The following is a 26,841-nucleotide window of genomic DNA, read 5'->3' as shown; positions in this document are numbered from 1 at the left end:
AAACAATGTTTTGCATTCCGGAAATAAACTTTTTTGATTGTCGGTTGCTTACGGTTCTGACATGAAAGACATGTCTTTCTTAAAGACATTGAATATAGTAAACAAGCTTGAAAAATTTTTGGTTATTTTGAAGTCATAACACTTTTGCTTTGGTGGAGAAAATTTTGCTGCTTTATTTGCGAATGGGACAGTAGAGACAAACTATTTTGAGAAAATGTTTTCCAAGCATAGTGAATAGTAATTTACCACCGTTGAACATAAAGCTCGGCCTGTTAAACATTTTGTATAAACTATGTTCATTTGGCAGTAATTTCCATATGTTAATTTTTGTTCTAATTTTACTTGATTGGGTTTGTTCATGAATATGAAAACGTTGTCTATATCTGGCTATATCAGATTAGCCACAACGCGTTCTGGCAAAAGCAAAGCGCACAGAACGCGTTGTGGCTGTTTTAAACGGCCCCTGGCGGTTTTCGGTCTTTGAGCGTAGATAATTTTTGGAAAATTATTAATAAAAATCATAGAATATAGGCAATTAAATTTTTACTGCATAATTTAATAACTTTAATAGTAAGTACTGGAAATATCTCTGAAAATAATGAAGCCAATTTAATTCTTCTCATCATCATTTCTGTTTTCATAACCATAAGCAACACACTGCACGATTATTAACAAATTCAATAGGTCCAAAATAAATTCTACGTAAATTAATAATCACAAAAATAAACACACGCTACAAGAAAGAAATAGTGGCTCCTAAAAAATTGGGTCCCTCTAATTTTGGTAACAAATACTTAGCAAACACAATGTCCAATATTACGTGTCCATTAGTCTCTCCTTGTCTAAGTCTCATACATAGATGGAAAAAATTCACTGAACTCACTCGAATACCAATGTTTTTATTTTGATTGTTGAGTTCATAATGTGTATTTTACTTGAAATGATTTTTAAAACAATGAAAGATGACTTTTTCTGTGACTCATGCCAGTTATGTTCCCCAATGATTTTTAAAACATTCTTTTTATTGCCCATACTCAATTAAACATAATTAGTTTCCATAGCTGCCGATTTCCATCTTCCTTGTTTTGGATTTGATTTATTTTCAATTTGGGACATTGTCTAATTTTGCTCACTTGATTGTGCGTTAAAAATAGATTTGTACTTACGTTTTGACGATGCATGGATGAATTCTGGTTCACAATACCAGTTGACAATAGTAAGACGTCGGCTCAGGGCCGGATTAAGCTAGGGGCTTGGGGGGGAGCTCTAACCCCGGGCCCCAGGTCCAAGAGGACCCCATCATGTTTTCATGTAGTACTCAAAAGAGCACATAAATGTATACTCGAATGTATATATTCTTACTGAGATTCTGAGATATAGTTATATAAATATGTGGTATAGAAAATTTATTGGAAATGCCTATCACTATTATTACTCTTGTTTTTCGGGGTTTCCGAATGCCTTAAGGGGGCCTCGTCATTATTTTAGCCCCGGGCCTTATAAATATTAATCCGGCCTTGCATCGACTCTTTACTGTAATAAGCAGTACGAGAGAGTTTCATGAGAAATATATTATTTTGAAATTAATCAATTAAATAATCAATATCTCAGGTTCTATTCAAGAGACTTCATTTTGGTTTAAGAACACTCGCTAAAACACCTTCTTTCTTTTGAGTTTTTAAACACTTAAATCGGTTGAGTTGGAGAGGAGCTAGGCGCGGACATTCAATGTGGAGTTATGGATTTTTGTAGGTTTTTGGCAATTTTTCTACACTCAAAGATCTATATCTCAGGTTCTAATATAGCTACAGAATACGTTTTGGTTTAAGAACACTCGTTGAAACACCTTCTTTCTTTTGAGTTTTTGAACACTTAAATCGGTTGAGTTGGAGAGGAGCTAGGCGCGGACATTCAATGTGGAGTTATGGATTTTTGTAGGTTTTTGGCAATTTTTCTACATTCAAAGATCTATATCTCAGGTTCTAATATAGCTACAGAATACGTTTTGGTTTAAGAACACTCGTTGAAACACCTTCTTTCTTTTGAGTTTTTGAACACTTAAATCGGTTGAGTTGGAGAGGAGCTGGGCGCGGACATTCAATGTGGAGTTATGGATTTTTGTAGGTTTTTGGCAATTTTTCTACATTCAAAGATTTATATCTCAGGTTCTAATATAGCTACAGAGTTCGTTTTGGTTTAAGAACACTCGTTGAAACACCTTCTTTCTTTTGAGTTTTTGAACACTTAAATCGGTTGAGTTGGAGAGGAGCTGGGCGCGGACATTCAATGTGGAGTTATGGATTTTTGTAGGTTTTTGGCAATTTTTCTACATTCAAAGATTTATATCTCAGGTTCTAATATAGCTACAGAGTTCGTTTTGGTTTAAGAACACTCGTTGAAACACCTTCTTTCTTTTGAGTTTTTGAACACTTAAATCGGTTGAGTTGGAGAGGAGCTGGGCGCGGACATTCAATGTGGAGTTATGGATTTTTGTAGGTTTTTGGCAATTTTTCTACATTCAAAGATCTATATCTCAGGTTCTAATATAGCTACAGAGTCCGTTCTTTTCTATTATAATGATTTCTGATACTTATTTAATGGATTCGATGCGAGCAAAGCCGAGGGTAAAAGCTTGTTTTATTGAATATGAATTTGAATAACAAGAAAATTATAAGACGAGGTATTGTCCACAAGTTGGCAAAGGTCGGATGACACAAAAATGATTATTTATTGCGTTACTTTCGAAAACTGATTAGTCAGTTTCTGATTATGTTGCTTTATATTTTCTAATTCCATACTTGATGGATGATAAGACACACGATGCAAAATATTTAATTACACTTGGCTTTTAGTTTACTCTAGACATTATTTGCTGTTATACTAAAACAAATTAATTGTTAATCTTAGATTATTTTATTTAATTATAAAAACGGTGGAAAACCTCAAGGCTGTTGCCATTTAAAGTTAGATTTAGTTAGTTTTCAAAATTAATTCTATTACTAATAATTTATTTAAATATGAGTTTAGATAATTGAAATCTCTTTTAGTGAAAAAACAGTATTAACTACAATAATGAAAGAAAAATTATGTAGTTTATTTCACCTAACTTTATCCAATTTCCTCTATGTACCGCAAACTTTTCTTGCCAATAGTTGCATTATTTGTAAACTCTTCTTTTTCTTTTACATAGAGGCAATCATAATTATAGAACAACAGGTGACCTATGAGTATCAAAGTGAAGAAGCTATAGTTATAATACAAATTTCAGGAACATAATAAAAAAGTTATTAATAATACTCGTGGGATAAATTATCTTGGAAAGTTTTTCCTTCTGTCTTCTTGAAGGTTTGTAATCCAAGTGAACGGGGGTAAATTGTTGCAGTGTTTGCTTTTGCTTTAGTCGAAATTAACACGTCAAACTTTTTAAAAAACTGATAGCCGAGGTAAAATAGAAACAGTGAAGGTCTTTCATCACGTGACTAATACGTTAGCAGCAATATTGATGTGAATACGTCAAATTTGACATTTTTAATGGTGAACGTACTCAGAGCGTGTTGTCGTATAAGTGTTATTTGAGTTGTTTACAGATACTTGAAACATTCATCTTGATCAAAAAATGAAATTAAATCCAAATCCAAAAAAAGTTGTTCACGCACGAAGCACTTCAAAGCAATGGTCGCTTGTTTTTTCGGAATATCTTCATACACCGTTCCATTAGAGCAACGTAGAACGGTCAATTTTGATTGATACATCCGCATTCGGTGGCCAGAAGTGTTGAAAAAATCAGGGAAGCCAATCGCAGAAGACGAATCATTCTCCACCACCAAAACGCGAGCTCTCACAAATCAGCTCAATCGAAAACGTTATTGAACAATCAAAACATCGAATTGATGGGTGATTCGCTGGATAATTTTTGTATGACACTCGATGATTTCTTCTTATTCCCGCAGATCGGAAATAAATTGCGAGGTTTTTTACTCTTGAAGAAGCGGTTGATGCGTTCAAATCTCTAAGATCAATTTAATTGTTGGCTGCTACATATTTTTGAAATGTTAAATTGATGACAAATTAGGATTCATAAATTTTTATTTTGATATTCATATTGTAGGTGATCCATTGATTAATATAATTATGAAATCTGTCAATGTCAATCCATATTTTGATTGAGACAGAAATGAGTCGTTACGTAATTTTTTACCCGTTTTAAAAACTAATTTTCAATCAGATGAGATCTATAATCTAGATAATTTAGCAACAAAAGCACATAAAAGGTTGACAAAGGATCCCGAATGGACGTCTACATCAAATTTTGCGAATTCCATTTTTCCAAATTTCTCTATGCTCCACTATTTCCGTTTAATTCGAGATCACATTCGATCACATCGAGAACACTCTTTCACAGATACCTATTATTGTGAATAACCGTTTGTAAAACCATTGAAAACAAAACAAAATTCTTTCATTCCCTCTCAGAACTTGTTTAATGAAGTAATAGGACCGAAAGGCAATGAGACTAGGGAGATTTAAGGAAACCCAAAGGCTCTAACTACTTGATAATGATAGTTGATACATGGAATCCTCATATTGAAACAAATATAAACTAAGATATATCATAAATATTCTCAAAAGTTGAGTATATATGTACAAAGAAATGCAGGAGTAACCATAAATTTGACAAAATCGAGGATGGTCCTAGAAATACCTGGTACAACAGTAAAAAATTTAGGAAAAATATATATTTATTTTCCAACGCAATCTTCTTTTAGCTCAATACACTTTTCTCGGTGATGTTCAATAAGCTTAATACCTTATTTATAATATGAATCATTAAGCTATCATCAAGCTAAATCTGATGAATATGGCGCATGAGGTAGCAATTCAAACTTTATATCATTAATTTTGGCCATTGCAATAACGGACTTGTGACTGATGCATTGTCTTAATGACCCAACACTTTCTTATTAGTCAAATGCGGCCGTTTTTGCTTGATTTCTTCGCTCAAACGTTGCCTAATACTCACCGTTGATACTTTTTTCCTTTTTCCAGTACTGCTTTGTGGATTTTCTTCAAAATTTCTGGAGTTGTCATGTCATTTGGTCGACCACTGCAATGCTGATCATTGCAGGTCGTACGGCCTCATTTAAACTCTGCTACCCAATATTTTACTGTTGATAACAAAGGAGAGGTCTCACTTAGAATAGAAACTAGTTCAGCTTTTATATTGGTTGGACTAAGGCCTTTCAAATAATAGTATTGTATCACATAACGATGACAAATTTTTTCCATGTCTACAAATTCACTGAAAACGTTCACTATTGATGGCTGCCAAACAAAGACTAAACAACGTGGCGTCTTCAAACTTGAAACATGTGCTGTATAGATTTTCAACTTTTTAATACAGTGGTATTCTTTAAACACATACCCCCATCTCTAGGTCAGGCCAAGTACTTCTGGGACCATCCTCGAATGCCGTAATATTTGAAAAATATGTCTTAATTTTTAGGTCACATTTAAATATAGAAAAAAATATAAAATAAGCACGATATGCAACAATATATTTTTCTGCTAGTTATTAGAAAGTACTAGTTCCTATAGAACTAACGTTCTTTTACATTTTTGATGATATATGTTGATAAAATACCTTCAATTTTTGTAACAGGATTTATTCAATTTTTTTTACATAGTTATATACAATATGTTGATTTAACGTGAAACCAATGAAACACTGTTTCCATTTCCATGACACACACGAATCCTGTAGAGAACTGGCCATTTAAAGAGAGCTCCATGGTAAATAGATGGCTTGTATCCTGTGCTTAAGCAAATATCAATTTTTTAACGTATATGAGGCATGAAATTTTCCAGTAGATAGCATCACTATGTACAAGATTTTGAATACGTTTAGCGATAATACGAAGATAAATACATTCTCAACAGTTATTTGCTTCTCGATGATAAGATATAACAATATAATTTCTATTAATTCATTCAATTATTGATAACTGTGAACAATGGATCACTGTCGCAAAGAAAGGCGACAGACTAACCCTAGAGAAACAGCTAACATTTTTTCTCTCTTAACTTTTGCGTAAGTAATTTATAAAATTATTAGGTCCGACTAAGGTATGTGAACATTTTTTCATCATGATTATGCGCTACTTTGCTTTTGTTGACGTTGATTAATATAACATCGATAAATGTCTACGGCCTAGTGAATATACAACAAGTTTTTTAGCTCACTTCCGGTCTTCCAGCTAGTTGCCTTCGAAAGTGATAAAATCAATCTAAAGTTTTATTCTTAAGCATTAAAATAAGCGACATCCTCATTTGACTGATACTGCTTATCCTGGAGAATTTAGGTCTGGAGATAGTCAGTAGCCGCTGAGAGCCAGATATGGAGAATATTATCGATGCCGAAACAATTGGTAGTTGAATTAATTAAATTCGACCATCTAATTTGGTAAAGATGTTTTTCTTCTGCATATGGGACTGTTTCTGTGTCAACTAAATAGTTTTATTTAGATGACTGCCGTATTGATTGAGGTGTGATGATGAATAAAGTTTCATCCATGTTCATACATCGACATAAACATTACTTTCTATTTTACACTAACAGTGCTACGAATCCATGCTCATATGTTCATGTTCATTATGATATTTTCCTGATGCCCAACTGTTTCCAACTTGATTTTGAGGTGTTGCTTTGGAGCTTTGTTTATATTCACAACACTCCGTTTACCGGTGAATTATGATATATTTTCCTAGATATAAGTTACTATTTCCTTTATTCAAACGGTATTTTTATTATTAATCAGAGTTTTCCATTAAAAAAATTCTAAAATTCTAAATGAGTTATAAAATTATTAGTTAATAGAAGGTTCTGGTCCGAAAAAATTTGAAAAAAAAAGAATAGGTTGTAGTTAACTTATAACCATTATTATGTACTATTATTTTGATATTATCGTTGACTCTCTATCTCCAAACAACAATTTCTATCATAAACTCAAATTCCACAATCGTAGCTTAACATTTTTCATTACGAAGGTTGCTACTTAAGTTTTGAGATATGGCAACACTGATGTAAATATTTCAAATCTTACATTTCCATCATAAGGTTTGATATTTTTATTGGTGAACGTTCTCAGGACGTGTAGTTATACGAGTGCTATTTGAGTTGATTACAGATACTTGAAACATTCATCTTGGTAAAAAAAGGAATAAAAACATTTTCATGCTATGGTTTTCTATTACTTTTGACATGGATTCAATCTTTTGGTGATGAAGCATCATCTCGAAACACCGTGTTTCGTGAAAGTCGTCCAAAATCGTTTACTGTGCCAGAAAACATCGATGCTGTGCTACAACTGATACTGCAAGATCGTCATGAGACACAAACCGCAATATTGAGACATACTTGGGCATTAGTTCCGTTGCATGAACATTTGACTGTCAAAAAGATTTATTCTCGTTGGAAACGGCATAATTTGACAATTGCTCAAAAAAAGCTTGTGCCGATTAATGCAAAGAAATGCTGAAAAAATTGAAAAGACGTCTATGAGATCGTGACCGGCAACGAATCATGGATCTATGCATATGAACCCGAAACTAAGCAACAATCGACTGTATGGGTCTTTCAAGACTGGCCAAATATAACAAAAACAAATGGTAGCCTGTTTTTTGGAATGTCGCCACCGATCTATTAGAGCAACATTGATCGGTCAATTCTGAATGGTACACCAGAATTTGTTTGCCGAAAGAGTTAGAAAAAACCAATCGCAGAAGACAAATCATTCTCCACCTTGACAATGCTATCGGTTCAAACAAAATGAACAGTCAAAACATCTAATTAATGGGTCATCCGCCACACAGTTCTTGTTTGGCATCAGAGTGATATCTTTCTTTGCCGCAGATCAAAAGTAAATTTCGAGGTTAACGTTTTTCTACACTTGAATAAGCGATTGATGCCTTCAAATCACATATTTTGGAGGTACATACATCGAAATGGAAAATTACTTCCATAATTGGTTCAAACACATGGAAAAAAGTGTATTTATTTTAATGGAGAATATTTTGAAAAACAATAAAGCCGTATCCAGCAATCAATATTTGTTTTTATTTTTCCTTCTCTAAACTTAAGAAGCAACCCTCGTATGTGCGAACCCAAAAGAAGTGAGTAATACCTAACTAGAGATGTATTTTCTATTCTATAAAATAATTGCGAATTTATTTTAAATTTATATTCATTCAATGAAAAGATAATTTAACATCTGTTTATTTAACATTTTGTATATGATACAAGTAGTACAAGTTATAAGATAAAAAAGTATAACTAATATTATAATTTTTTTAAGGTTTATAAGGTTTATAACAACATAATGGGTAATAAATTAAGATCTAAAAGTATATAATCCAGAACTAACAATGTTAATACGTTAAAATATTATATGTTAAATAGATGTTCGTAACAATATTTAGTGGTTGTTACTTCAATTTTTACAATTTCCAAGCAATTGAAGTATTTTTGGTAAAAGTTTCATACTAGTCAGCCTTATCTGAAAACTATTTCGAAATCCTTTCGTCAGAATTACTTTCCATATGATTTATTTTTTAATCAATAGTTAAAATAACTCCTCTTATTATATTATTTTTCGAATTTTATGGCTTGATCACACCTACATTTCCACATTTCTCAGCTAAATTCTCAAACAATTCATCTCATTTCTTTTTTGACTTAAAGAATAATACTGATTTTTACATCAAATTTGTGCAAAAAACCAAGATAGTATTTTTTTATCGCCCATCCTTTTTCGCTATTAGGTGTCCTTATTTGCTAAAAAACGGTAGATATACTGGCACTCCATTTGCCACGATATCCTTTTTCCACGGCAGAAATATCTCCATGAAAACGTTCCTCATGTTCGTTACTAACAGCTCCTAAATTTTCTAAAACAAAATCCAAATTGGACTCCGCAAATCCACCCATGGACCTAATCTAGATATAGTCAAAAGTGTAATACATCTCTGAGTAATAAGCTATCAAAACAGATTCTGCAGAGATGGATGGAAACACCTTCCGACTCTCCTATCAATCAATTGCTCTATTCAAACAGTTGCCTAGAACGACTAGCAACTGTTACGGATGCTCTAGATTACCGCTGGAGTATGAAATAGGTGAGTGCCTAGCACTTAGAATTGTGCAACTGTAGCCTAGTGTCGTTAAAATATTTAAACCAAGTTGTCTGTTCAGATTTTCATCGAAATCATTTCCTACTGCCCTCTATACTATAACTTCAAACGAGACTTTTATTATAATCCACAAAAATTAACTCTGAGCGTAGTGAGATAGTAGAATAGGGCGTTCAGGTCTCAAGTTTACTCTAGTTGGCTATACCTGCCAATGAGAATAGTTATTGAAACACAACTTTATGGTATTCGTACAGAATATCTTTTATGCAAAATAACACAAACAATCGATTTGAAGGATCATGAATCTGATGTTGTTGATATCAGATTCCAATTTACTCAAATCGACACGTTCAGTAATATGCAAACGATTTCTAGTAAGCAGCGTTGCCATGACACTAAAATTTCACCCGAATATAACGATGGGAATGCTATCAAGAATCGTTGAACAATTGAAGACAATCCAGGGGCAATTGCGATGTCGGTTTTCGTAGCCAAAATTCCTATGTACCTACCGCTCCCTTTAGGTCTGCAATGCCCACAAGGAAGCGTTATCGCCCACTTTGGAAAAGACTGTATTATATCTTGGTAATTGTCACCTTTCACATTTCCAATGGTCGTTTCACACGATACAATACAACGGACAATGCCAGACGTAATATTTCTTGATCAAAAGCATGCACAGATGAAGTTCAGCTGATTGTTTCATGCCAAATCTCGCACTTGCAATTCTAGGGAGAAGTCTACTTACTTTTGGCGTAATAACCAGCCTATACATCTGGCTCCAAATCGAAGCAGTAGTAGATATCATTATTGCCAGCAACTACATTTTTCTTGTTCATTTCACTTAGCCTTGTTATTTTCATTTATGATGCAGTGATAAGAGACTTACATAATGTCAAACGACGTGCAATATTAAACTATGGAATATTTTGGAGAGAACTGCATGCAATTTCTTGCACCATAACAAGCACCCTCAAAAAAATTTGCAGAAATACTTGTGTCGGCGGTTCATGACCTTAATTCGATATTGGTATTGCCAAACGTCCAATTTTTCATGAGTTTTTCTTATTCGTAGACCCACAAATATGAAGAGCATTCCAAGATTCTGCCTTATAGTGTCATAATTTGTTTCAACATCTATCAGGTTTTGCAATCTCCTAGACCAATTAACATTAAGCAAAATAGTATGATTTGAATACATGCATGAAGCTTAGTAATTCATTGATTATCGTACCTTTAAAAGTGTGAACTGCCATGATATTTATAATATTCTTATCTAGTTTGACATTTACTAAAATCTATGAACTAAATCAAGTGATTTTACAAGGTTTAGTCTATATTGTTCCTGGCTATTCTCCAGTAGATTAACTGCCAGAAGGTTTGGATGTAGTTCAAGCCTAATGACATAAGGTAGTATCTCATGATCTCTTCTCTTAATCTTACGTCATAATGGAAGTTTATTCTAGCAATCTATATTCTACATTCGTTGCTTGTGTTTACCGGTGTTGCATAAACCAATTTTTCTTGAAAGATCTATTAAAAAATTCATGTTTTCTATCTTTAGATTGTACATATTATTCCTGTGAAAATTATGAAATGTAAACCATCGGACATGAGCCGCCCCTGGCCTTCAGATAGTAGTGTAGAATTATTTATTCCGTCAATCACACTACATGGACTTAAGTAATCACCCATTAAAAATTCATAATGTTCGAATGAATAATTTAGAAACTAAACTTAAGTATAAGTTCTGATTTTGAAACTTAAAATAAATAACTATGATAAAATTATTATTTTCACGTCATTTAATCACTCCCAAATTTACAAGTCCCGGAACACCCTGTATGTTTATGATATATTACTATATTCACATGACAAATGTCCTAAACTTAACATAAGTGATCGATTTTTAGATACGTGGGCCCTCTTTTCAAAAAAGCTAACAAGAAGGACCTAGTTGATGATGATCTTTACGAAGTACTAACAAGCTGTCGTTCAAAAACGTGTGGTGATAAATTAGAAACTGAATGGAACAAAGAGAAAAAGCTACACAAAAATCCATCGGTTATAAAGCTGATTTCAAAATGTTACGGTTTGAAATATTTATTACTGGGATTTCTAGACTTTTCATTCAACACATTTGACAGGTAAAGTATAATTATTACAAAACAAAATAAACGCTAGAAACTAGACATCAGCTAAAAAGATCATTTCTTAATCTCTCTGTCTTGTGTGTTGAGACAAATAGTAACAATTTTCACCCGTTCCGGTTTGTCAGCCTTTTACTAAAACAACTGAACAACGTATCAACATTAACGAGGTGTAAGTACCAAAAAAGTTGACAAAATGTTAAAATCTGTTTATGGTAATACTGTTTACAAATGGTATGAACGATTTAAAGGTGAAAATAAATGCAGGCAGGACAAGGAACGGTCAAAAAGTCCTCCGACGTTAATAACATATGAAAAAGTTCGAAACCTGGACAAATGTATACGTTGGTTTAGTGAGGAACTCCAAAGCATTTCAATAGATCCAAATGAGACGAGTGGGTGTCCTATTTGATTTTTGATTTATGAATAAAATGAAAAACATTTGCATTCAATTGAAAGATCGTCTTCAAGTTTCGTTGTCAAAAATATTACTGGAGACGAGGCAAGGAAATATTATTCTCAGAGGTAAACAAATGACACACTTTGCCATAAAGATTCCTGAACTTTCTGTATATTATGAAAACACGCCGTACAACAAGGCGCTTTTGATTCGTGAGGAACTATCAAAAGTCCACCGACCTCGAAAAGTATACATCACATTCCTATTTGATGTTCTATTTGATCGAAAACTTGTTAATGGAAATGGAAAGTATATTGTCGTGAAACAAGAGAAAATAGGAAAGCACACATCGCCATACAAAGTCCATAAACTCGTATTTAAGAATGGGACAATGCAATAATTGCCATAAATTGCCGTGCCACATGTAGCTTTTAATTAGTCATTGTTTAGTCGTTATAAATTCTCGCGTTTATCCAAATCAATTTACTCATCAGGCTTAGCTCCATGTGACTTCTAACTCCATCCATTAAATAACAAGTATAGGTAAATAGTTTGCTTCCAACCATGGATTCAACATCACGATAAGTGTATTGCTAGCCAAGGATATGAAATAAATTCTATGTCCCCTCTGTTTTTTATATATAATGGAGCATTGAAAAACGCACTTAATGATTCATATTTATTCTGATTTTTTAGTATAGCTCGTCCATACCTAATAAGTCATTTAGTGGCTTATTTCACGCCTGGCCAAAATTCAATGACAATCAACGATGCTTGTTTTTATGGTTTTGGTTTGATCATATTGTCACTATCATTCGCAACCTACTATCACAACTACATAATATGGGTTCAATCATTTGGTATGGAAATCAAAACAGCATTTTCTTCTCTTTTATACAGGTAACATTTTATATTTAACTAAATATCTTCCTTCCCCTGACATGATGCAGCTTTTGAGCCATGTCTCGTAGTTATATATGCTAATAAAAGCTGCAAATAATATTAATGTGAACAAATAAATGAAAAAAATAGTATAGTTGGCATTAGTTTATTCAGTAATTTAATGACAGAATATTTTCCAAAATAAACGATATATCCAAATAAGTATACATTGAAAGAATAATGAAATTCGACTCTTTTATAACACAGAAAGAAACATATTTGACTAAAAATTTACATTAACAAAGATTCGTTGATAGCTTCGATGTGTGTATATTTTATGTAATACAAAACGTTTCATATGCTGCAAACTCTTAATATAATATCTTCTTAAACCTACAAAACTATCCGTTTGAAATCAGTAATTGCAAACTGATTAGGTACACTGTTTTTGAGAACTAATGTTATGTTTATTATATTTTATAAAAATTAAAATAATAATAATTAAAAAAAATGAAAACTTAACAACGAAAATAAGTAATTCATGGAATTTTTGATAAAAATAATACAATGTGCAAACTTGATTGCTGCTTCTATTATTCTCTTCACACACTATTCGAGGTTGATCCCAGAAGTCCCGACCTAACCTAGAGATGGCCGTGGTGGCTTGCGAAACACGACTGTATTAGAAAGTACACAATCTGTACAGCATATGTTTTAAGTTTGAAGACGCCATGTTGTTTGGTCGACCAAATGAGGTGACGACGCCAGAAATATTGAGGAAAATCCACAATGTGGTACTGGATGATCGTTGACTGAAAGTTCACGAACTAGCAAACATAGTAGGCATTTGAAAAATTGCAATGCAACGCATATTAGCTGAAAGCTGTGCGCAAGATGGGTGCCGCGTTTGCTCACAATGGAACAAAAACAGTGTCGTGAAGATGTTTCCATCGAGTGTTTGGCAAAGTTTCACAGAAATAAAACTGAATTTTTGAGCCCTTTCATATTCATGGGTGAAACTTGGAACTATCATTTTATACCTGAAACACAAGAACCATCAAAATGTTGGACTGCAAAGGGAGAACCAGCTCCAAAGAAGAAGAAGGCAAAGACCGTTCCAACTGTAGGCAAAGTCATGGCGTCGGTTTTTTGGGATGCGAGTGCAATAATTTTCATTGGCTTTTTTGAAAAAGAAAAAACTATTAATGACGAGGATTATACGAACTTATTGCAACGTTTGAGCGAAGAAATCAAGCAAAAATGGCCGCATTTGATTAAGAAAAAGTATTGTTTCATCAATACAATACACCGGCTCACACATCCCTTATTGCAATTGCCAACATTGATGAATTGAAGTTTAAATTGTTACCTCATGCACCCTATACGCCTGATTTATCCCCCTCGGATTATTTCTGTTCCCAAACTTGAAAAAATGACTCGGTGGTCGAAGAATTTTCTAGTATGTACCTTTATCAATTTTTTTATGTAATCGTTTCGCATATTTTTCTTCTACCTTGCATTTAAGTCGATTCCTCTTATATTGATTTTTCCGGGAGTAGTTAACAATGGTAGATGTTTTTTTTTAAATAGTTTTCCAATTGTTCTGTTTGATGACGCATAAATCCTTTCAGTCAATCTTTACTAGCACTTTGAGAGTCCTCTCATTTATATGATTTTTGAATATCCATCTTCTCGTTTGATAGTAAAAACACGTTTATTATTATTAAGGTTATATTTGTTCGTTGAATCATCAGAAGACCTCATTTACTTAACTATTTTAGATAAGTAAGCTCTTGATTTAGCCATTGAAAAAAGTTTGCTTTGTTGTAATTAACTGTGGGTCTATAAAGTTTCGTTGGTTGAGATACCATGGTCATCTACAGAGAAAAGGTCGATTTAAATCAAATTTTCAGTAAAATTATCAATTTTCTTAAAAAATTTATCACTAGCTACTCTTTTATTAGAGTCTCAATTTGAGATGTATAAGTTTCCTCAATCATGTCATTTTCCATTTCCTCAATTTTTTCCAGGGGACCATTTAGTTTATAGTATTCTAAAAAGTTTAATAGAACAAATCTTTTTTTTTTCAATAATTCCTTCTTTCTTCCATCATGTCAAGGATTTCATATTTCATCCATTCCTTTTTTCCCACTTGCTAATTTCATTTTTTTAGATCTGTTTATGTCTCTTATACTTTTACTTGAGGATAACTGTACTTGTTGTTTTATATTAGGATTATGAAGCTTTCTGATGTTTATTTTGGTATTGTTAGGTGCCTTAAATTGATTTCCATTTTGCGATATGATTGGAATCACCGTCTGCCCCAGAGCCTACGTGAAGGAAATTTGGAAAACGTGTCCTTGTTCCCTTGTTTCATTTCTGATTACCTGACCAGTAACTCCAGATTCGCCTGTTTTCCACTTTTGTATTTAAACCCCCTTTTATCAGAGTTACTTCGGTCTTCTTAGTTCGTTTAATCATTGTCTCTAGTTGTTCGTATAATTATTCGACGATTAAGTCATTTCTATTAGCCGTTGCTGTAAATACAGGGTTCTCCAGCAAGAAGGGGGGACACAATAGATGTTTTGGATCGCAGTGTATACGAGATCTCAAATGTCTATGTACATACATACATTATTAAATAATTTTTTTGTTATTTCAGAAAATCATTAAAGCTTTCACCGACAGCTTTAGTCGATACTACATTGGGAAATATTGTTACATTAATAACAAGAGACGTACAATCTTTTGTGTCAGTAATTTTTACAATAAACGATACCTGGATCGCTGTGACACAAATTTCGGTCATTTGTTATTTACTTTATAAAAAAATTGGGGTAATATCATTTGTAGGTATTGGCATACTTCTTGGTGTCGTACCAATTCAAAGTAAGTATTAAATATTTTAATTTTTAATTATTTCAAGTAGTACGTGATAATATTCTGAAATGTCAAAATGTAAATACCAAATAATGGCTATTGACAGTTTAAAGATTTAAAGGGTGGTTTACACTATAACCCCGCAGTTCTTAAACATTTTCTATAGAGTTGATACTACAATTAAGTTTATTTGTCATGATTTGATAACATAACTACAAGCCAGTCTTGCTTAAAGCAACTGGTGCTAGCTTATCGGGACCTAATAACCGTTAGCTAATGATTATCAGTACTGTTAGTTACTGCTACTTGCCCATTCCTGTTCTGTTCCCTGTAACAGGCGACACCAAAATGCCGCAACAAAAAAGAGTGCGGATAATCAGGGATCGGGGACATGTTGAATTAATTTCAAACGCTTATTACTCGATTGTCCATTGTTTTGACTTATGACACTATTTGAGCAAAGATGCTATATGGAGGCAAAAGAATAGAGGAGCCGACCAGTTGAGTTAGTCAAGTTAAATGATTATACTCGCTAAAATACTCTCTTTTTTAACAAATGCAATATTTTACTGTGAGACCGACTCTTCAACATACAAAATTAGAAAGAAATGGTGCGTTGTAACACATCGCGCTTTCCGTTCCCACTAGGTAAACTATATTTTGAGTCCCCTTGTATTGATAACGTCTTTTCGGTATTTTGTAACTGATTTTAAGTGAAAAATGATATTTCAAATGAATTTGAATAAATTAAAGACCCATCTTATTATTTTGTGTTTTTTTTTAGTTTTTATTTGCAGCTTGATAACTAAATTTAGATATAAATCATGTAAACAAACTGATGAACGCTTACAACTCACCCAAGAAATATTATCTACAATGAGGATCGTGAAAATGTATGGATGGGAAAATTATTTTGCAGATAAAATCAACGAGGCTAGAAGGTATTAAATACAAATTGAAACAATACATACTGTATGCTAAGTTAGGGTATAATATCAACATTAATAATATATAAACAATTATATTATTAGAATAGGCAAACCACAAGTGAAACAAATGCAAGGAAAATTTTATACTATAAAATAATACCTTCAGTCTCTGAAGACGATAACTCGAAACGCGCGTCAGACAGTGAAGTGGTGGTGTAAACAGTTTATTCAATTGAATCTTAAGTTTTCTATATCGTATAAGAGGCGTACCAATAGTTAGGTGACTTGATAGAAAACATTGAAGTAAAGAACACGTTTTCACAATAAGTTTATTCTAGAAGTGACGAAACCTTAATTAAAATTTCATCCACAGAAACCTTCGAGTGTCGTATTGCCTACAATACGTTTCTTGTTTGATAAACTAACCTAACTCATTAGCACTGAGATTCATTAAATAGATTAAAGAAGTTATTATAAAAATATAACTTCATGTATTTTCAGGAAGCACCTTCAGCACAAATCCTGGCTGCGTCTTTATATAATTTTTAATAATAAACCTTTAAATTTTTGTAGAAAAGAAATTGTGAAGCTTAATCTGGGGTTCTATTCGAAAAAATTGCTGATCCTCTCCGGAATAATATTCTCCAATTTAGGTTTCTTTATGCTAATTATGGCATGCATATGGAGCGGAATGTCTACCGACGCTTCTGTCATTTTTTATATACTTTCAAACTATAGAGGACTAAGAACTTGGATGGTTTTTGTTGTTCCCTATGGTATGGGCGTCGGAAGTGAATTCGTGTCATCCTATAAACGAATATCGAAAACGCTGCAATCTGAAGAGCTTGAACCTCACGAATCATCCTACGCAGAAAAACCATTAATTCAGATTACAAAAGCTAATGTGAAAATTAAAGAAAATCGCATATTAAAAGATATTAATCTCAAATTGACGAGTGGTTTAACGATAATTACGGGACCAGTGGGATCTGGTAAAAGTTCTCTATTAAAAGTGATTTTAAAAGATTATCCATTGGAAAGTGGTACGTTGATATCGCAAGGAAACGTTTCTTATGCTTCCCAAGATCCTTGGTTGTTCCCGTCGTCTATAAAACAGAATATCCTATTCGGAGAGCCTTATAACGCCCAGAGGTAAGTTACATATATAAATGATTCTGTTTTTCATTCACAATTAATTTCATCAAACTGTTTTTGATTTTACGAGTAAGCTGTATAGCACTCAATAAAATTATATAACTTATATAATTTTCACAATTTCAACAAAAGTTTTTCTACATTTTTTAATAGAATTCAGTTTAATTTAGAAAAATCTATTGATATTTGAATCACTATTATTTACATTATTAAGGACTGTAGTTTTTTCTTATATTTATTATTAACAATGTTCTAGCACTTCATGATTTACATTTTTTCCTTTTTTGAAGTTTTGTTTTTATATTTGTTCTTTAAGGTTTGGCACAAATCAGAGCCCAAAAACTCGACCTGTCTCTAAATCACGTACCTGGAAAACATGACGCATTCTATGCAGGCAATTTGTTTGAAATTAAAAAGTTTTGCAATGTATATTCTTGAGAACAAAATATTCTTCTTCTTTCTTTCATAATAGGTCTAAAGCTATTACTTCTTCGATATCTTTCCTCATCCTGGCTCCAGATTGTAACTCCTGCTTTTTCTTTGTCGACCTCTACAACGGGTTCCAATTGAAGATTTATCCCTCGCTATTTTCACCAGCCTATCGTCTGTCATTCGACATTGGTTCTATTGTTTTCTAAACTGTGATATCTATTCGTTAATGTTATCTGTCACATGATCGTCTGATGTTTTCCCTTTTTTCTCGGTCTAATAGTGTTCGAGAGATACGCCTGAGAATTTTTATTCCTGTGGTCTCCAAGAGTTGTTTCGTTTTTGATATTTCTGGTCTTGTTTCTGATGTATAGGTCTGATAGATGCTCTGTAAATTGGTGCCTAAGTTCTGAAGACATCCCGCGACCTTATTTGTCTTAGCTACTTGTCCTCTTACCTCGTCTTCTACGTTTTCTTAACTAGTTCTTATGTTAATTCCAAGGTACTTATATTTCAATCTCTGTTGTTTTATTTGACCTCCTAGTTCTAATTTGCATCTAAGGGACTCTTTTGATGTTGCCATGCATATGGTTTTTTCAGTCGAGATGATCATATTATGTTTTCCTATGAGATTAAAGATTTTCATTTTTGTAATCTTTGCCTACCCACATCTTTTTTATAATTTTATCCATTATGACATGTTAAATGACATGGGACAAAGCGAGTCTTCTTGTCCAATACCGCTCTTGACTGGTTTGGGTTTTGTTTATTTACCATCAATGCGAAACTGAACTTGATTGTCTGAGTGATGTTTTCGATTATATTCATAGGTATGTTTAAGTACAATTGATGAATAAAATATTCCACTTTAATATGGTCAAAGGCTTTTGTGACGTCAATGAAGCTTAGGAATGCTGGTTTGTTATATACTATGGATTTCTTAACCAGTTGTCTCAGGATAAGTACTGCATCTACGCAGGATCTTCCTGATCTGAATCTGAATCTTCTAGTGTTGTGATTTTGTTGAGGATAATTTTTGTAAAGAGTTTCAATATTGTATCTAGCAAATTTATACCCCTTCAGTTATCCGGTTTTTTAAACATGAGTATAATTGTACTGATTCACCATCTGTCTGGTATCTTACAGTGTAAGAAAGATTCGTAAGTTCTTGTTCGAGATGTTGGCCACGGTACTTTAGTAGTTCATTATAAACATTATCGATTTTCTAAATATTAATAATCATTAAAACATTTATACAACTACAAAAGAAATTTTTTCTAATTGTGACAAATGAGTTTACCTTTTTTGTTAAACAGTATTAATTGATTATGTTGTTCAGATTTTATATCATTTTTTGTTTTCATTTAACTGCGAACCTTTTTATGCATTAGTAGCTCTGTTCCTGGAAATAATAAATATTTTTATGTTGACATTGTTTTGTTCCTGTTCCAGTAGCATGATTTTTTGAACCAATTAAATTAGTCTTGATATTATCACTACAGTGAAGTAAATGATTTTTTTTCAGATACCAAGAAGTCGTACGATCATGTGCTCTTCTATTTGACTTCAATCTTTTAGAAAACGGCGATGAGACTATCTTAACCGATAGAGGCTCAAACTTAAGCAAAGGGCAGCAAGCTAGAATTAATTTAGCAAGAGCGGTGTACAGAAACAGCGATATTTACCTTCTAGATGATAGCTTAACCGCTCTTGATGCTTCTGTTCAAGATTACATTTTCCAAGAATGTATTACTAAGTTTTTGAAAAATAAAATTTGTGTTTTGGTAAGTCAAACGCCTAGTCATATAAATGAAGCAGACACTGTTGTTATAATGACCAAAGGAATGATAAAAGATATTGGAACACCCAATGAAGATATAATAAATGAAGTTAACGAATTAATTAAAGAGGATGATAATTTAGAAAGGGTAGTTTCCAAGGAAGAATTGAATGATACCAAAGAGATTACAGAAGAAACTAGCTTATTGGAAACTGAACAAACTAATATGAAACCAAAAATTTATAAAGAATTGAAGAAAGAAGGTTCAGTAGATTGGGCAGTTTATGGGAAATACTTACAATATGGTGGCTGGATATTAGTAATTTTGAATATTGTGTTGAAATGCGGCACTCAATTTAGCGCTAGCTATTCCGAAAGACTTTTAACAAAGTGGTGAGTTTTATAAACATTGAAATATTTATTATTTCGTCATCATTTTCTTCATGCTCATAACATTTTCCACTTATATCATAAATTGATAAGACTGAAAATTTATAATGAATAAAATGTTTCCTCACATTTGTAAATTATATATTGTGCTTAATCAGTTTCACTTGCAAATTTATATGAATTTGCTCAATTTCTGCAATAGAAGCTTGCTCTGATTTGTTTGTCAACCTCTGAAAAGTGACTTCCCGCTCTTGTTTATAAAATAATTTGCAGCAGTCAAAATATATTTGAAACATTTACTACTTGAACTTTAGTGTTTAGAAACCAAATTTCACCTAAGAAAATTAAGAAAAGAAACGACATTTATAGGTACTGTTATCAATTACAGTGTCATTAAAGTTCTAAGCAATAAGCCGCGTCAAAAACGTTGTTTTTCCTCATAACATTGTAGATTGTATAGATCACAAAATAAAAAGTACATTAGATTAATATTAGAGAAAAGTGACCAAATATGGAATACCATTTTGTTTTTGTGCTGTAGAAAAAAACGACATTGTAAATCAAATTTTTTTATTCTTATTTGTTATCAGTGATACAGTTGCGCTTAAATTATTGACAGTCATCCTTTATTGATTGTTGTTTTACATATATTAACTTAAAATATAAAATTTTCACAAAATCCTAGTATGAACCTAAGTAAGTTATGTATAAGTATGAACTACTATAAAATTATAAATAATAAACCTTTACTTTTATGAGCTTCTACACTAACTTTAGTCAATTTAAAAAATTTATTCAAGTCACATATCCAGGTACGAAGTCTGCACCACCGCAATCACCAGGAGTCAGGAGCTGTCCTATGGCGGCATCAAGCTCATTGTCTGTGTATTTCTTCTTCATCATTTGAATCAATGGGGCTATTATTAGACTTGTTTTCTCTTTTTTCTGTTTCCTTTGTGTTTCTAGAAGCTAAGAGCTCTGATGAAATACTTGTCTTGGTGTGAAAGAGAATTCAGTTAAAAAAACTATGATAAGGTGGTTTTGCATCGTTTGTTGATGGTTGTTTTGACTGAAAACTTGATTTTGTGGAGTGAACCATCTTTGACTGCATCTTGTTGGGCAGCAATGTAGGCGATCTCACTGGATATATTTTTATTCAAGGCCCTGTAACGCGAAAGCCCTTCGTTGCAATTTCCCTTGTTTGTACTTTCAAGTAAGAACTGCCAAATAGTTCAACAATGTCATAATGAAATAGTGGCCTGTTATTGTTTCTTATCCACATGCAGATTTCTTCACTATAATAGGATTTCGGTGGTCCCATAAAAGTTTTATCTAAAGGTTGATGTTTGTGGGTTGTACGTGGAGGTATATAAATCATTTCAACATTGTTCTCCCTTGCAATTTCTATAGCGTCGGTGTTTTGAGTGTGTGAATAATGACCATCTAAGATCAATAAAACTTGAGATTTTTGGGTCGGGTTGGTGTGTTTGATAAAATGCTCAAACCAATATGTGATTTGTAGCCATCCTGATGGATGTGCAACATCTCTGGCATCAAAGTAATTGAAGCTTTTTGTCGTTTGTAATTGAATTTTAAATTTATCCACATGATATTTTGGTATAGTTCGGACTATCCACATTTGGAAATCAAAACGTACAATCAGTTTTTTTAACTAAACACAATGAGACAAAAAAAATCTCTAGAACAATCGAAATAAATATATAATCAATGTATAATCATGAATATACAATATTATTTCCAACTACGTACTTATAAATATTCACTTTTTACGTACTCCAAATTTTTCTCACAGTGGCAACAAGCGTCGCTCGATTGACAAGTCGAAACCTGTACCATAGTATAATGATGGAAAGAGACAAAAGATCATTGTCTTTAGCTCTATAGATAGAGAGAGCGACATGTAAGTGGAATTGAACTTTCAAGAATTCAATATCAAGTAACTGTTTGTGGCAAAACGAGCAACCGAACGACAGTAACGAAACACACTGCTTGAAATTAACAATTCTATTTATAAAAAACTCGAATACTTAATGGAATAATAATAATTTCCTATGTAGTTCAATAGTCCGACGCAGGTGGTTTTAAGTTCCAAGCAGTGCGATTGGAAAAGAGATCAAGAGCATCGGTTTACCACTCTCTATCTCCCTCTACTCGTTATTAAAATCAACTACTGCCGTGCCACTAGAAACTTCGACTTCGTGGCTATCCAATCAGGATAGAGTAGAGAAATAGTGAGCGATTCAGGCTCATTTGAATTTCGCTATCTCTTTCTTTAATATTTTCTATATGAAAAAGGGGCACAGTTAACGTTGTGTTCTGACACAATGACGTTTCTATGTGCGGGAAGATTTGAATTGCAGAAAATAACATTTTTCTTGACATGTTCTTTTACGATGAAAATAAAACGTAAATGCAGCTTCGGCCAGTAATGAGGTCAGGCATTGTTTGTGATTTACATCCTTCCAATACGATTAGTCGTGGATTTTCACTTAAAAACGATTCTTCTATTTTCCTCATGGTTAAGTCTTTTCATAAAGTGTACACATATGAGCGTTTTTACAAAGTAACCTGATTGAGTTTGATTTCTTTTCATTATTTTCAGGGTAGACCAAAAGCAAAAAATACTAAATCTGGACAATAACAAAACCTTTTTCATCAATTCCAACCAAACTGCTTATTATAGTGACACACTGGCAAAAGAAAATTTAATAGCACAAAATACTTTTTATTTATATGCCTTATGTCTAACAGTTACATCTTTGTTGGATCTGTTAACAGTGTACATATTATTACAATTCTGCAAAAGAGCTTCCATAAATATTCACAAGGCACTAGTGAAGAAAATCAGCAATGCCATTATGACTTTTTTTGACACCCACTTCATTGGAAACATACTGAACCGATTTTCACAAGACATGCTCAATATCGATGATAATTTATCTACCGTTGTTGATCTTTGCTGTAGGGTAAGTTCAATTAAATACTAGATGCGATCAAAATTGAAGGTGAATCATTTTATTAAACATAAAGATCTCGGCTTTGATTGACAGACCATTTTTAGTACTGGTTTGTCACTGAGAACTCTGAATTTTTGTCTCAGAGTCATGCATTAAAAACAGGGATCCCATGCAAATTGAAGCACGATCTTGTTCGCCGAATCGTTCAATTAGCTTTCAATGGGTTAATCGACTATTTGTGCCTTTTTTGCAAATGTTCATCTGTGTTTAAGGTCGAAAAAATTAAAATTGTTCTTCGATTTTTGAAAAATTTGAGCACAAATCACACATTGAGGCAACTGTATCCCAATTCTTCAATGTGTTTAGAGCTGTACGGTTCGCAGCTTTTCTTTTGACAATACTATGAATTAATTTTGCTCTATCGTTGGTACTATTACTAATGGGACATTTTATGTTCATTTTGTTCAGATATTATCACCAAACAATAACATATATGTGGAACATCACCAGACACACTTGTCAGTTAAGGTGATACCAACCTCCAAACCCGCAGTGGTCAACCACAGGTTGGGAAACACCGGTTTAAATAAATGGGGGAATGACATGAGATACCAGTTGAAATAGATAAAATTCATTCACAGTATTTTTTTATCACGCCTCGATAAAATCCTCGAAATATATCTTATATAGTTGTTAAAATGAAAGCATATATTCTCTGACGTTATTGGGAACTTTTTTTTCAGGTTATGTTTAATGTAGGAGGAATTTTGTTGTTAGTTATTTGGGTTAATCCGCCATTTATCATACCTATCGCCATCGTTTTCACAATTCTGTACTTAGTAAGAAGGTATTATCTATCCGCAGGACGTAGTTTAAAGAGACTAGAGGCATCATGTGAGTAATATCAAATTAAGAATAAAATCAAAATAGAAATTTGTTTTAATAAGAAAAATTAATTTTTCCTTAGGTCTTCATCTCAAATGTAATCAATTTGTAGTTTTATTAGAATTTATAAAATAGAGCTATAAATTTTACTTAAATTATTTAGGTCTTTTCTATTTTTTTGTTCTTATGAATGTAAACCATTTCTAAAAATTCGGTTTTTCATGTATTAGATTCCGTTTCAAGAATTTTTGGATTCTTTATAATTGAATTTATGTTTTTTTGATATTTCATGGGTCGTTAATGCAGTTTTATTTTTTTTATCGTATTGATGACCTTTTAGTCTATTTTCTAAATATTGAGAGGTCTGCCCTATGTTGACAGCGTCACAATTAGTTTTAGATTTTAATTTAGTGAAATATTTGGATAGTGTATTATGTTCCTTTATGACTTATACTAATATCATATTTATTAAAATAATTTGATAGTTGTTGGGAAAGTCCTTGAACATATGGTAATGAAAAATGTTTTGTTTTGATGTTTCGTTTCTGATTTCAATATATCAAAATGTCTTAGAAATAAGAAATTAAAGAAATTTAAATTATTTTGTTAACTTCTTATTCTTTTTCATATGATTTTGTTGATAAATTATCCGGATTTTAGGTCTCTTTCACTTAGCATTTCGTTTAAAAGCAAATAATATTGTCGTTTCGACTATAATCAACATATTTTTTTTAAATTATCTGGATTTTAGGTTCCCCATAATATATTGAAAATATATTTGGACCCATAGGTCGAAACGTCAAGATTTTATCTGTTTTTAAACGAAGTTTCAATTGAAGGAGACCTCAAATCAATACAATTCAACAACAAACTTATATGAAAAGGTCTAAAAAGTAAGAATTGAAGAAATTCACATTATCATTTTAGGTCGCAGTCCAATGATTGGCCATCTGAATGCTACATTAGAAGGCTTAACGACTATCAGGGCATTTAAAGTCCAAGAAACATTGATAAATGAATACGATAGACATCAAGATCTATACACTTCCGCCAATTTCACATCATGGTGTTGTGTGAGAGCATTCAGTTTTTTTATAGACACAATTAGTACGCTCTTATTGTTGAGTGTTGTAGTACAAGTTTTATTTATAAGAACAAGTAAGTGTTACATTTTTATTTAGAAAATTCCAAGTCGTATAACTAATCCATACACTTTTTCCAGCGAGATTCAATAAGTTCGATACACTTTTTATAATAATAATCGTCAAGCTCTTCAAAATATCCATTAACTGCCAACATCATCTCTTCATTGTTGGAAAATATTTGCCCACCGAGCCAATTTTCAAGTCTGGAAACAGAAAATACTATGAGGGGGCTTAATCTCGCGAATAGGGTGCATTAGGGAACAATTCAAACTTTAAATTATTAATTTTGGCCATTGCAATAACGGATATGACAGCTGGTGCATTGTCTTAATGAAACATCACTTTCTTCTTAGCCAAATGCTGCCGTTTTTAATTGATTTCTTCGCTCAAACGTTGTAATAAGTTCAAATAATACTCGCCGTTGTTTGTTTTACCTTTTTCAAGATATTCAATGAAAATTATACCAAACGCATTCCAAAAATCCATCGCCATGACCTTGCCTGCAGACGGAACGGTCTTCAGTCTTTTCAGTCCATTGCTGTCTATGTATATATAACAGCTATCCTTCCTTTGCTTTTAATTCAATGAATAGGACAAATAATATGAAATTGATATTTCATTAATAATGAATTTTGTTTTAAGGTAATACCGCTGGTGATATTGGTTTGATGATAACACAAATTTCACAATTATTAGGATCCCTTACTTTTGGAATCCGTCAATGGACCGAGCTAGAAAATAATATGACATCTCTAGAAAGAATATTGGAGTACATAGAAATTAAAACCGAAGATAAAAAAGGAGCAGAAATTAAAGATTGGCCTAGTAGAGGCAGTATATCCTATCAAAATGTATCACTTTCCTACGAGGATAATGACTCGTACGTTTTGAAAAATTTAAACTTTGATATTATGCCTGGAGAAAAGATAGGAATTGTGGGAAGAACAGGTGCCGGAAAGTCTTCAATAATTTCAACAATCTTCAGATTGTATGAAGTCAAGGGTAAAATACTCATAGATGGTGTTGATATTAAGACGCTATCTCTTGACTTTTTGAGGAAAAATATTGTTGTTATTCCTCAAGATCCCATTTTGTTTTCGGGAACAATTCGTTCAAATTTAGATCCCCTGAATGTTTATCAAGACGGCGAACTTTGGGATACATTAGACAGAGTTGGTTTGAAAAAGTTAATCGATAGTTTGCAACAAGAAATAAACAGTAGTATTCTAAGTTTCAGCTCAGGTCAAAAACAACTATTCTGTTTAGCTAGAGCTATTCTGCGTAAAAATAGAATTATAGTTATGGACGAGGCCTCAGCTAATATGGATCAAGAAACGGATCATATTTTACACCAAATAATTAAAGACAACTTTTCAGATTGTACATTAATAACGATAGCTCACAGATTACACTCGGTACTAGAATGTGACAAAGTAATGGTATTGGATAGGGGAGAAATTAAAGAATTCAACGATCCATTAACTTTGCTTGAAGACAATCGAGGAATGTTTTATAAAATGGTGAAACAAGCAGGATTACTTAATTATTTAAGTTGAGATTTTTTTTTATTGGAATAAGCACATTAATAAACAATTATAGTGTATAACTTGTATTTTATTTAGATACATACTACATTAAAGAAAATCCTCCTG

General features: G+C 32.6%; 1 protein-coding gene across 1 annotated transcript; it reads left to right on the top strand.

The window, feature by feature from the left end:
* Positions 1–5,940: 5,940 nt before the first annotated feature.
* Positions 5,941–26,795, top strand: LOC130903543 (ATP-binding cassette sub-family C member 4-like). The gene is made up of 11 exons (XM_057815696.1): positions 5,941–6,088; positions 11,100–11,333; positions 12,433–12,636; positions 15,281–15,507; positions 16,283–16,439; positions 17,001–17,579; positions 19,537–20,184; positions 22,805–23,168; positions 23,903–24,053; positions 24,972–25,202; positions 25,832–26,795. The coding sequence occupies exons 1-11, from the start codon at positions 6,012–6,014 to the stop codon at positions 26,743–26,745; spliced, it is 3,786 nt and encodes a 1,261-aa protein (XP_057671679.1). The 5' UTR covers positions 5,941–6,011; the 3' UTR covers positions 26,746–26,795.
* Positions 26,796–26,841: the final 46 nt, after the last annotated feature.

The sequence above is a fragment of the Diorhabda carinulata genome, chromosome 2 (assembly GCF_026250575.1).
Source record: "Diorhabda carinulata isolate Delta chromosome 2, icDioCari1.1, whole genome shotgun sequence".
Taxonomy (NCBI): Eukaryota; Metazoa; Arthropoda; class Insecta; order Coleoptera; family Chrysomelidae; genus Diorhabda; species Diorhabda carinulata.
The sequence above is the reverse complement of the archived record's forward strand: the minus strand, read 5'-3'. Positions and strand labels throughout refer to the sequence as shown.